Genomic DNA, 12,106 nt, shown 5'->3' on the forward strand with positions numbered 1-12,106 from the left:
GCAGCTTTAGCTCTGCTCTGTGTAGCTCTGCTTTTCCTGTCAATGTGTGAAACCCAAAGTGTTTCCATCCTTTACTGGATGTGTAGTGTTTACCACGCTGGATTTAACATGTGAGGGTGCAGGTCGTATCCACGCTGACCCTCCAACGTTTTAGACTCTCTGAGGTTTGTTTTGGTTGACCGATACGGAACGGATATGACGTCACGTTACTCAGACTACCACAATAAAAGTGGTAACTTCCTTCTACCTCCACAGAGACTCAGATGAAGCAGATATATCCATTCTGGCATTAAAACATCTATTTAAAAACGCAACTCATCGGTGAATGGAGTTTTTTTCCACTCCTACTGACTTCCATTAAAGAAATCCTGCCACGTCTCGGCCTACAGCTCCACCTTAAAAATAAATCTGATTATCAAACACTGAAAGGTGAGTCACAGGCCGCAGTGGACAAACACAGACTCAGGGGAATCAGTTATGTAACTCAGCGGTTAAAACAGAGAGACACCAAATCCCACTTCAGTGCTACAAGTCGAGCCATACATGCAACATGCTGACCCCGGATCTAACAAAGTAGCTTCCTCAGACCCAGAAAAGACACTTGCTATTAAATCATCAATCCATCACCTGTCAAAAAGAAAACTATTCTCCAATAAAGTTCAGCAGATAAATGCACACTCATATGGAAGCATTCCTTTACATTCAACAAGAGCAAAGACAAGAATACATCCTCACAGACACAGAGTTAAACACCGACTGTTGAAATGTTAGTGTTCTCAAACATGGTTAGAAGGTGTGAACAGAGAAGGACGGGCGAGTGAGTAGAAGGCAGAGCGTGAGAGAGCAAACAGAAGCCCAGACACCACCGGCGTTGAGCGAGCAGCGAACAGTGCACGGACTCACAGTTCCAAGCTGGCAACTCTCTCATTCCACTCGCCCAGTTTCTCAGAGGTTCTCGCATAGCTAGAAACAGAGACATGAGGGGGGGGGTTACGCTGCTGAGGTGAACCTCAACGACTCAAAGCAAAGCCGGCTCTAATGCTGCGTTCACACCAAACACCAAAGCACAATGACAGAAAAGTTAACGTCAAGACGTGACACAAATCCACGAAAATTAGCAAAATGGGTCTATTTGCACGAGTTCAAATATTTCTAATAGAGCAAAGAATTCATCTAGTCAGGTTTCTTATTTTGAATTTGATTACATCAGACGATTGATATGAGCTAAATAATGTAGGTGACAAAGTGGACAGTTTAAATCTCCTCAAATTAACTTAGCAGCTACGATGCTGCGTTCACTGTCTCCAGTTCACCGCCCGGGAGCGTTACCTTAGCAGCTACGATGCTGCGTTCACTGTCTCCAGTTCACCGCCCGGGAGCGTTAACTTAGCAGCTACGATGCTAATCCCCGTGCACAGGTCCATGGTTTCATCTTCATAATGAGTTAATCAGCAGCATCATTTAACAGAGAAGTTTGTAGTGAGCTCGTTAAGATGAACACCTCCTGCTGGGGTTAATTACCACGGCTGCTCAATTAATCCTGTGTAATCATCATATCGCACCATTTCAGAGACTAAATTAACGGGCAAAGTCTGACGATGTTAAAACATTAATTTAATATCAAACTGAGCAGCTGCTGTGTATAAAACTCAATATTTGTTTTCCAGCTGTGACTAGCTTGATCAACACAGTATCTTTAACATTATTATATCTGATAATAGAGCACCTTTGTCTGTTAAAGTCATTTGTTAAAAAGGTTTACCGTCATCTTGTATAGTGTAAAACTCTACTAAAGTAATGTAAAGACCTCAGAAGCGCGGCTGCGTCTCCACAGGGTGAGTCATTTAGTGACCGGCTCTCCCTGATTATGATCAGAGAAAGTATGCAGGGAGTGCTGATTCATCTCGCCGGATGCTGCTCAGGCATTTCAGCTCAAATTTGTATCCTACTTTGTTTTTCCATCTTGCTAAAATATATTTCTTCAATGCATGCATATGGTTTGATTCTCTTTAAATGTGCCCCTTTTCAAAGGTAACCTCATTTTTCCCATAAATGTTTGTTTCCATTTGTCTTTCTAAAGATCCAAAACAATCATCTTTTCACCAAAATAAAACATCAAGTTGGTTTTTAACATTTAAAAACTAACAGCTCTAAGAAGGTTTTCATCGACTGCTGTGGCTGAAGGCTGTTCACACCGACATTCAGACCAAAGACAACTCAAGGCCACAGAGGGATCCAGCAAAAAAAAGAAAGTATTATATATTTCCTTTTTTTTTTATCGTGATTATTATTTTAATAAAATTCAATTTATTTACCTACCATTATTATTATTATTATTTTGTCTGTTTCTCTTTGATTTTATTTCATTAATATTTTTTATAATTATTTTTTTATTTATTATTATTTTTTTCTCTTTTTTTCTTTTCCCCTCAAATAAAAATACTACTTTTGGATTTACATATGATGTTATGCATGTTCTTTGTCTTATTAAATCTTTCTCTGAAAGACTCTGGAGGACCATTTTTGTGTCAAATTATTGATTTCTTCTGTAAGTAGCTGTGTAATTGAGTCAATAAATAAGTTAAAAACATTTAAAAAGATGAAGGGCTGTTGAACCGATGCTACGTCATCTGGCAACCCACAGTTTTGACCAATCAAATACGTGCAACGGCCCGTTACCGATGACAACGGGGTGTTTCTACTGTTCGCTTGAATGATGATACCTTTCCAGAGTCGTAAAATCCTTTTCCCCCAGTATTATAAACCACAGTGCAACGTTTGGGCGTCTGATCCGCCTTCAAACTCATGAATGTATTACTGCAACATCTTCTTGTACCTGAAGCTACATGTCCAGACTAACGCCAGATACGGAGTTACAGAAGCTAAAGAAATAATCATTTTATCTTGGTTAAAGTAGCAGGATGCTCACGACAGCAGCTTTTACAAAGAGTATGCTGCTGCTACATCACCAGATGTACAAAATGCTTGTTTAGTAAACAAGTAAATACCAATTTGATCACGTTTCAGATTTACAGAGAGAAAAGTTAGTGGAGCCGAAGCTAAGCCACAATCTGCACAGGTCAAAGGTCACCGACCCCATGTGACTGAACTTTAGGAGCTGTGATTTAGGATAGGTTTGCTGTGTATAGTTATATATAGTGTATATATTTTTATACTGAAGGACTGGAGAGCAACATAATATTTGAGGGACAACTTCAGGTGAAGTTCTGTCTCATCTGTTGTGTTTGAATGATCCGGTCTGATAAATACATATTAATACATATTAATACATATCAATACATACGCGTTGGAGGTCTGTACGTCTTGCCAGCTCTTGGTGATGTTCTGCCTGAATTCGGTGAGCGGGCTGAGGCCAAGTTTCCTCTTCAGCTCCGTGGCGTGTCTCTCTTTGGCTGACAGAACCTGACGCAGGGTGTTGATCTCCTCCTCCACCTAAAATCACAACAGAGCCACCAGAAAGAGTTACGTCTGGAGGTTTCTTCTTCAATCATGCTGCTAGATTTATATTTGTATTCCACTGAGAAACAGAAAAGATACTTCCCATCATCCACTCCACCATCAAATTCAAATCATCCTCTCAACTCTGAGTTTGCAAACATCTCGTCTCCCAGGAAAAGCACAGGTTAAGTTAAAACCTTTAAGGATTGCTTTGTTCCATTAAGTATTCCAGTGCGAGCATGCACAACACCTGGAGGCTGTTATACACATATCTAACTGGAACGCAGCCATCGTTATAGTTAGTAATTACAGCTTTTGCTTTATCTATTAAGACATGCCAGAATGTTTGTGATGACATGGGCACGTTATGTACCTCCTACCTCGTCCATGAAATGTCAAATATGTGACATTTATCCACCACAAGAAGTCAAGTTAAAATACAATTATATAATTAAAACAAAAACAAATGGGTAAATATCTGTAACAAATAAAAACTATTGTATTGCTTTATAATTAAGGGGACTCAAAAACTCAATTGTGTAAAGGTTGGTCGTAGGACAGGATTTAAAAGTTGCCTGCTGAGTCTATCGGGCCGCCCCACATATTGATTTCATAATGATTCAATAGGAGAAAATCTGTCAGAAAATCATGAACTAAATGCAGCGCTGGGATTAAAACGATCACGCATGAAAGAAATCAAGTTGTGAGATTTGTGAAGTTCTAACTAGTAAATGTTCAGCACTTTTTTAAGGGCGTTTTCACGAGCCAGAGTCCGTTTGCTTCGTCCGAATCAGAGTGAAATTGATGCTTTCAGTTTGTTTTTATTTAGTCTGGTTCAGTTTCACATTGCACGGACCAAAAAAAAAAAAAAAAAAAGTTGCTGAGGGGCGCGTACGGAGAGAATTTATCTTTTTCATCTCAAGAGCTGCCACTTCTACGCAGAGAATCACAGACTTTGATATATTGCTGTTGACTCGGCACTGATCAACGCACGAATCCCTTCTCCTCCAGTTTATTACGTTATAAACGTCACTATTTTGTGGACTTTATTTAGCCTATTCTTTGTGTTCTCTTCGGCCCAGATGTCAAGCAAACTGTCCTTTTCCTGTGTCCTTCTCAACAAATGCCCGCACAGGCGATCTTGGTTCGCTTGGAAACGGTCCGAGACCACCTCTCTCGCACGAGCGGTCTCGGTTGGGTTGTTTTGGTCCGCACCAGAGCACGATTACTGCATACACAACGGCCCAAACAAACGGCACCAGAGTTTGATTAAAGCGGATTAAATGTTGGCTGGTGAAAGCGCCCTAAGTCACTCGTTATGAGTCAAGTAGTTACATGTTACACACATCAGAGCATCCTTAAGCTTTTATTGAACCCAACATACGTCTTCCTCAGCCCGGAGAAAACCCGTGTTGGGTCACTAATAAAAGCTCAAGGCCTTTTCCTGTGTGTGGGTATTTTCCCACAACATCCACAAAACACACAACTCTTCTGGCCTATAGTTAGTTACCTGTCAACACCTGGTGATTATGGAACATCTGGGCCCTACCTTGGTGAGCTCTGTGCGGAGCTCCTCGGCCTCTTCCTCCGTCAGGCCGGGAGGAAGAGGGTTGACTGCGTTCCCCGCCGCCGCCCCCTCCACCGCTCCCTCCACCGGCACGTCGGACAGGCTGTCGGAGTTATCCACAACAAGGCCCTTGTTAGGAGAGTTCAGGTTGATATCTGGAACCAGAGAGGGAGGGAGGGAGGGATAAAGGGAGGAAGAAGACAAGGTGAAGAATAGAAGACGTTAATGGAAGAGTGAAACGGAGAGGCAGCAGAGGGGTAAACAAATATACACTTAGATGAGCTGAAGTGCTAAAAGCCTAGAGTGGTTTACTAAGATGCTCCGTCTCTCAGTATCTATTTCACACAGAGAAACCGAGGCCAGGCGTGGCCAGCCAGGAGATATCCGACAGGAAGAGAAAGTGGCAATTAGTGGAGTCAGGAGTTGAACTGCACTCTGGGAGAGAAACTTAAAAGACCATAAAACCTTTTTGCTTTCTGCAAACAGGAACGGCGACGAAACCATTCCCAAAAACAACAAAACACTGCCATAACCTATTCTTGTGTGAAGTTATCCAGAGATACTAGACAGCACAAAACTGCCACTTTGAGCAGTGAAATCTGCCACTGTCAGCATTTCTATGACAATGAGTACATCTTTTGACATTCATCTGAGGACGCCATCATAATTTTGGCAACTACAGGAGCTGGGCACAGTCGGGGCCGGCGTGGAGGACACAACAACGGGGAAGAAACAAACTAACTGGAGTCCCTGCCTGAAACACTGGGTAAAAATAGACTTTATGCAGTTATAGCCCAACATATAATTGGCTAAATAAGTCGTCAGCACTCACAAATACAAAGCGTGCAACACTTTTAATGATGCATTGGGAGTGTTGACGAATTCATTTGCCAATTTTGTGATTTTTGGGTCGGAACCCATCCGACTCCACGGACGACTGAGTTGAGAACACCACTTCTTTTCTTTGAATAGTCCAGCATTTAAACTAAAGGTGCTCCGATCGATCGGCCAACGATATTCATTTTAAATAGTTTGATCGGTGGTTTCTTTAAAAGGCCGATCAGATGATGCCGTGCACACAAGATCATTTCTCTACGCACCGCTTAAATGGAGCGAAAATTCACTGGAGTTGTGTGCTGATTAAAGCTGCAGCGATTAATCGATTAGTTGTCATCTATTAAATCAATCGCCAACTATTCTCATAATCGATTAATCGGTTTGAGTATTTTTCTAAGAAAAAAAAGTATTGGAGCTTCTTAAATGTGAATATTTTCTGGTTTCTTTGCTCCTCTATGACAGTAAACTGAATATCTTTGAGTTGTGGACAAAACATCTTGGACTTCAGGAAAAAACTGATCAACATTTTTCACCAGTTTATAAACCAAAACAACTAATCGATTAATCGAGAAAATAATCGACAGATTAATTGACAATGAAAGTAACTGTTAGCTGCAGACCTACTGCCAATGAATAAACAGCTGTAAATGAATTATACTTTCTCATAACTTCATTGTAATACTTAATATACAATGTTGTTAAGAATAAAATAAATAAATAAAATAAATAAAATAAATAAAATAAATAAAATAAATAAAATAAATAAAATAAATAAAATAAATAAATAAATAAAGCTACACGATAAATAGAAGGCTTCAAAAAGGCCCCAAAAATACCAATCAGAGGACCCTTGGTGTATTTTTTCACTGGGTGCACCTCAAAGACACCCGGCTGCCGGGCCAAACAACTTCTGAGTCGGAAACCCTGATATCTGAACCGTTTTAAGCATGAAAGAGTTTGCTCTTATTCCTTGATTTTCGGTGCAGAATCCATGTCTACACGACTGATTGCACAACAAAGCAGACAACACGAGACACGCAGCAGACAAAAACATAAAAGAGCAAGATTAGCTTTATCTGCAGGTAGCGCTGGTGACGCTGTGTAATCCAACAACATCCGCATACAAGCTGAAGAGAGAAACGACTGCTCCACCCTCAAGGTGTATTGATTCAGCCAGGAATGATTCAGACCGGCCCACAGAAACAACAGCAGCGAGGTTAAAGAGAGACAACAACACGGCTCATATGAGAAAAGGAAAGAGGATGACGACAACATTCCTTCCTGGTATTTAGAGTTCAATCTCAGATATCCTTTTGTGTTGTGGATATGCCTACAGATAGTGATGTCCTACACTTCCCAGAATGCCTTCTGACAACACCCAGAGTCAGGTTCTGTTGCATATGGAGGTCACAGTTTGCTTCATATCACTTTTCTTTACAAGCGGTCCAACTGGTCTGTAAACACTGAGTATGTGACCACACCCCTCACTTAGAAAACCTCGCTGCTGCATTGCATCCTGGTCTATTTCCTGCTGATATGGATGTAGAAAATTAGTCCCTGTGGTACTTTTATCACGGATCTCTCTTCGATTTAGACGGACGCCAAATCTGACATCTATTGTTGGTGTTTTTGGATCGGAGGAAACTTTTTCTCTCTAAAATAGACTCCAAAAAAGCAAGTTAATGTTACTCTTTAAGGATGGGATTTTTAAAAAAAAACGCTGACGGCAGCAGTGTCATGTGAGAAGGCATCAGTCGGGAAAAGGCTCAACCAAAAAGCTCCTATTCTCAGGTTTCCCAGCATCATTTAGGGAACAGTAGGAGCAGGACTGTATTCAGACAGACATGCCCTAATTCACTCCAGTTCGTCATACTTCAAGACAGACACATGTAGGAAACCTTAATCACTTCCTAAAAGAGCTCATCCTGAGGCACAGCAGGCCTGATACAACATGACATGTCACTATTACAAACCAACAGGATACAGGAAGGCTCATTTATCTACCTTTATTTTTACCAGGAAGTCCCACTGAGATCAAAATCTATTTGTGCAAGCGAGGCCTGGCCGAGGTAGCAGCCGTACAAAATCACAACACATTCAAATACAACAACATGATTCACAATAAATCACATAAAACAGAAGAACAGCAGTTTAACTCAGTGGCCTCTCCGGAAAACAACCATGGCTACGTTCCAAATCGCATACTTTTTCTTTTTACTTCTAGTACGTACTGCAGCTGCCTTTACAAAGTACGTACTGTTTCATGCAGTACGCATACTACTTCCTCATAACATTGCACCTTGAACTTTGACCCTCTTGCTCATGTATCCCCTGCACAGAGGATTGTGGGTCAGAATAGCCAGAAAAGCATACTGGCTTGCATACTGCAAAATGTGACCGGGTGTAGTAGGACATCCTGGTATTTTTTGGCATACTGTATTTGACATACTAAATCTTTTTCTGGCATATTAAATAGTAGGGTGTTATGGGAATTGGAACGCACAGTACGTACTAAAGGCACAATGTTATGCATACTGCATGCAACACTACACAGCTGCAGTATGTACTAAAAGTAAAAAGAAAAAGTATGCGATTTGGAGCGCACCCCATGTGTCTCTATCAACGCAGTCTTTGTGATGCCGTTGAATTCGTCATTGGATATAAATATTCTAATTTAAAAGTCTTTTTGTGAATTATTCCATGCCCACGGTGCGTAGTAGGAAAATGCAGTTTTCCCCAGATCTGTGAAAACCCGGGAAACATTAAACAGCAACAACCTGGAAACTAGGACATCCCCAAGTCGCCATGACGACCTGGAGATACCGAATTACATTATATATCCTCAATTTAAGGTTATTGTAATTTTGTCACATAGATTCAAAGCTGTAATTATTTTTGGAAAATTCACTGGAGAGTTAAAACAAGTCTCTGATTGGAGCTTCTTAAATGTGAATATTTTCTAATTTCTTTCCTCCTCTATGACAACAAACTGAATATCTTTGAGCTGTGGACAAAACGAGACATTTGAGTTGTGTCATCTGACATTTTATAGACCAAAACAACTAATCGATTACTGGAGAGAATAATCTGCAGATTAACATGAAATGGTGGGGTTATATGGGTTGTGTGATGATAAAGCAGATGATGATCTATCAGAAGGAGCTTTCTGGTCAGCTGAAAGATGGAAGTCAAGATCTGTCAATACAGTCAATGATGAAGCAGCAGCTAGCAGGCTAGCAGCAACAACAAGGCTCAGTTAGTCAGCACATCTGGATGTTGAGTCAGCACATCTGGCTGCTGTTGCCAAAGAATGATGTGATTATGATAAACCAAACTGAGCAACATGTACTGAGGTAAAGACGAGGTAAAGGGAAGAGAGAGTTGCTCTTTGGGAAGAAACCAAAACTAAACTGATGACCTGTTTTTAGCCAACATTCGTCCTTTTGTTTACAAAGATTGAAGCACACGATACGATACTCCTCTCCTCTCCTCTCCACTCCACTCCACTCCTCTCCTCTCCTCTCCTCTCCACTCCTGTCCTCTCCTCTCCTCTCCTGTCCTGTCCTGTCCTCTCTCCTGTCTCCTCTCCTGTCTCTGTCTCTCTCCTCTCCTCTCCTCTCCTCTCCTCTCCTCTCCTCTCCTCTCCTCTCCTCTCCACTCCTGTCCTCTCCTCTCCTGTCCTGTCCTCTCTCCTGTCTCCTCTCCTGTCTCTGTCTCTCTCTCTCCTCTCCTCTCCTCTCCTCTCCTCTCCTCTCCTCTCCTCTCCTGTCCTGTCCTCTCTCCTGTCTCCTCTCCTGTCTCTGTCTCTCTCTCTCCTCTCCTCTCCTCTCCACTCCTGTCCTCTCCTCTCCTGTCCTGTCCTCTCTCCTGTCTCCTCTCCTGTCTCTGTCTCTCTCTCTCCTCTCCTCTCCTCTCCTCTCCTCTCCACTCCTGTCCTCTCCTCTCCTGTCCTGTCCTCTCTCCTGTCTCCTCTCCTGTCTCTGTCTCTCTCCTCTCCTCTCCTCTCCTCTCCTCTCCTCTCCACTCCTCTCCTCTCCACTCCTCTCCTGTCCTGTCCTCTCTCCTCCTGTCTCTCTCCTCTCCTGTCCTGTCCTCTCTCCTGTCTCCTCTCCTGTCCTCTCTCCTCCTGTCTCTCTCCTCTCCTCTCTCCTCCTCTCGTCCTCTCTCCACTCCTGTCCTGTCCTCTCCTCTCCTGTCCTGTCCTCTCCTCTCCTGTCCTGTCTCTGTCTCCTCTCCTCTCCTGTCCTCTCCTGTCCTCTCCTGTCTCCTCTCTCCTGTCTCCTCTCTTGTCTCTGTCATGTCCACCAGCGGGCCTGTCCTGTCTGTCCTCCTCTTCTTGTTATTAATTATCTTTAAACTTTCACCTGAACAAACCAGCAGAAACACAAAGTGACTATCTGACCATCAGAGGGTCATTTATTACATCCTGTCTGTCTTCTGTCTTCTGTCTTCTGGACAAACACTTCACTGCCTTACTGAAGCTAAGCTACATGCTAACAGCTAACTAGCCCGCTAAGCTAACAGCTAAGCTAGCAGCTAGCTGTCTGGTTACCTTGGCTGGTTGGGTCCATGTCTTCTGTCTTCTGTCTTCTGTCTTCTGTCTTCTCGGAGCTGTCCTCCTGGTTGTTAGAGGTTGACCTGTCAGGTGTGAATGATGACAGCAGACTGCTTCAGTGTGTAGAGGTCTTCCTGGTTCTAGGAGCTGCTAACACTCACAGATCACAGATCAGAGAGAGAAGTCGTCGACAGGAAGTGAAAGCAGCTCAGCTTAACGGCCACGTGTGAAGCTAACGGCTAGCACCGAGCTACATCCGGTGGGGGATTTCAAAATAAGATCAGCTGTAGGAGCCAAATATTGAGAAAGGAGTAGTTGAATTCCTTATTATAAGAGAAACATTATGTTGATAGTAATTGGTATTTTTGCCCCATGTGGCCAACCACAGCATTGAATTGTTTATAAATTTGGCACCAGTTGATGCCGTCATCCTGATTTAGTATCAGCTGTGGAGAGCGCAGCTGTTTAAGGATGCCAAGAGCCGAAATAGTTTTTTAACGGGCTTTAATATAGTTTTGTTCATTTCAATAAGACAAAGTTTAAGTTAATCTTTTTTCTTTACTTTGGGTTGCCGCGGCATATCCTGTTTTGGGTTGTTTGGGTTGGTTTATGTAGTTTAACACACACGCACACACACACACACACACACAAAGGCTGCAAATCAATCATATGCATCCAATGACAGAAAGGACATCTAACCGTGAGTAAACCCATGAATGAGCGCAACTTTATTTAGTAGATGCCTTGTTGACACGTTTTCTTGGCGAAAGAAATATGGCTTAGAATAGAAATTAGAAGGAAGCCATAATATCAGCCTTTATTGATTTATACAGCATCTTTCATACAAACATGCAGTCCAAAGTGCTTCACAGAAAGAAAAACAAAAAACAATCAAATGTTAAAAAATCAACAAATACAAGTCAGTAATATAAAATAAAATAAACACCAGGTATACCAAAAATAATGTAAGAAGCAATAATGTAAAGCTCAAAAACTGAGGCCAAGACGTTATTCCAAATTAAAAGCCAGATTATATTTATTTATTTTACACACATAAAAAAGACATTAAAATATAATTCACATGAAAGAAATATAAAGTATGTGTGATGATACCGAGAAACCTAAAATTGGCTTATATATAAACCACACCCAAAAGACATTCAACAGGAAAAATATTACCATTCAAAAATCACCAGTTCATTTTAAATATTAGTGTTAAATTAAATAAAATTAAATTTTAAATAAAATTTCACATATAAAAATAAGTGTAAGAAGATAGGTGTTTAATTTCCTTTTAAAATATTCCGATTTATTAAAAAATTGTTTTTGCTACCTTGCATTTCTTTAAATAATAAAGTACCACATAATTAAATTATTTTTAATTATTATTATTATTTTATATTATATAATAATAATAATTGTTATTATTAATATTTAATAATTATAATAATATTATAATTATTGTTCTTATTATTACTATTATTATTAGTGGAAAGAGTGTTTTCAAAATACCTGAAATACAGTATTTTATATGTCTCATATGGAGTGACTATATAAACTGGATTTTGTTTTCATGCTTTTATTTTAAAGGCGTGTCCTCCAAACAGGAAGTCGTGTTCCTCACTAATGTTACAAATGTTGAATTCCTTTTCCGGTGTGGTCAAATGACGTCACAGAGACAGCTGTTG

The 12,106-nt window shown here is 41.0% G+C and overlaps 2 protein-coding genes across 20 annotated transcripts in view; one reads left to right on the top strand and one right to left on the bottom strand.

The window, feature by feature from the left end:
• Positions 1 to 10,638, bottom strand: part of tpd52l2b (tpd52 like 2b) — a 31,300-nt gene extending 20,662 nt beyond the window's left edge. For 9 of the 19 annotated variants that reach the window (XM_074642706.1, XM_074642696.1, XM_074642695.1 and 6 more), the window contains exons 1-4: positions 10,416 to 10,635; positions 5,009 to 5,181; positions 3,305 to 3,453; positions 904 to 963 (exon numbers count right to left, since the gene is read on the bottom strand). In XM_074642706.1, coding sequence (XP_074498807.1) covers positions 904 to 963; positions 3,305 to 3,453; positions 5,009 to 5,181; positions 10,416 to 10,434 — 401 coding nt within the window. In that variant the 5' untranslated portion in view covers positions 10,435 to 10,635. Of the gene's footprint in view, positions 1 to 903; positions 964 to 3,304; positions 3,454 to 5,008; positions 5,182 to 10,415 lie in introns of all 19 variants that reach the window. The other 10 variants (XM_074642708.1, XM_074642707.1, XM_074642701.1 and 7 more) reach the window with 2 other exon arrangements.
• The window catches only part of ptk6b (PTK6 protein tyrosine kinase 6b), a 171,597-nt gene that overhangs the window by 80,355 nt on the left and 79,136 nt on the right, over positions 1 to 12,106 (top strand). The gene's annotated exons all lie outside the window — the stretch shown is intronic.

This window comes from Sebastes fasciatus, chromosome 8 (genome assembly GCF_043250625.1).
Source record: "Sebastes fasciatus isolate fSebFas1 chromosome 8, fSebFas1.pri, whole genome shotgun sequence".
Lineage (NCBI taxonomy): Eukaryota > Metazoa > Chordata > Actinopteri > Perciformes > Sebastidae > Sebastes > Sebastes fasciatus.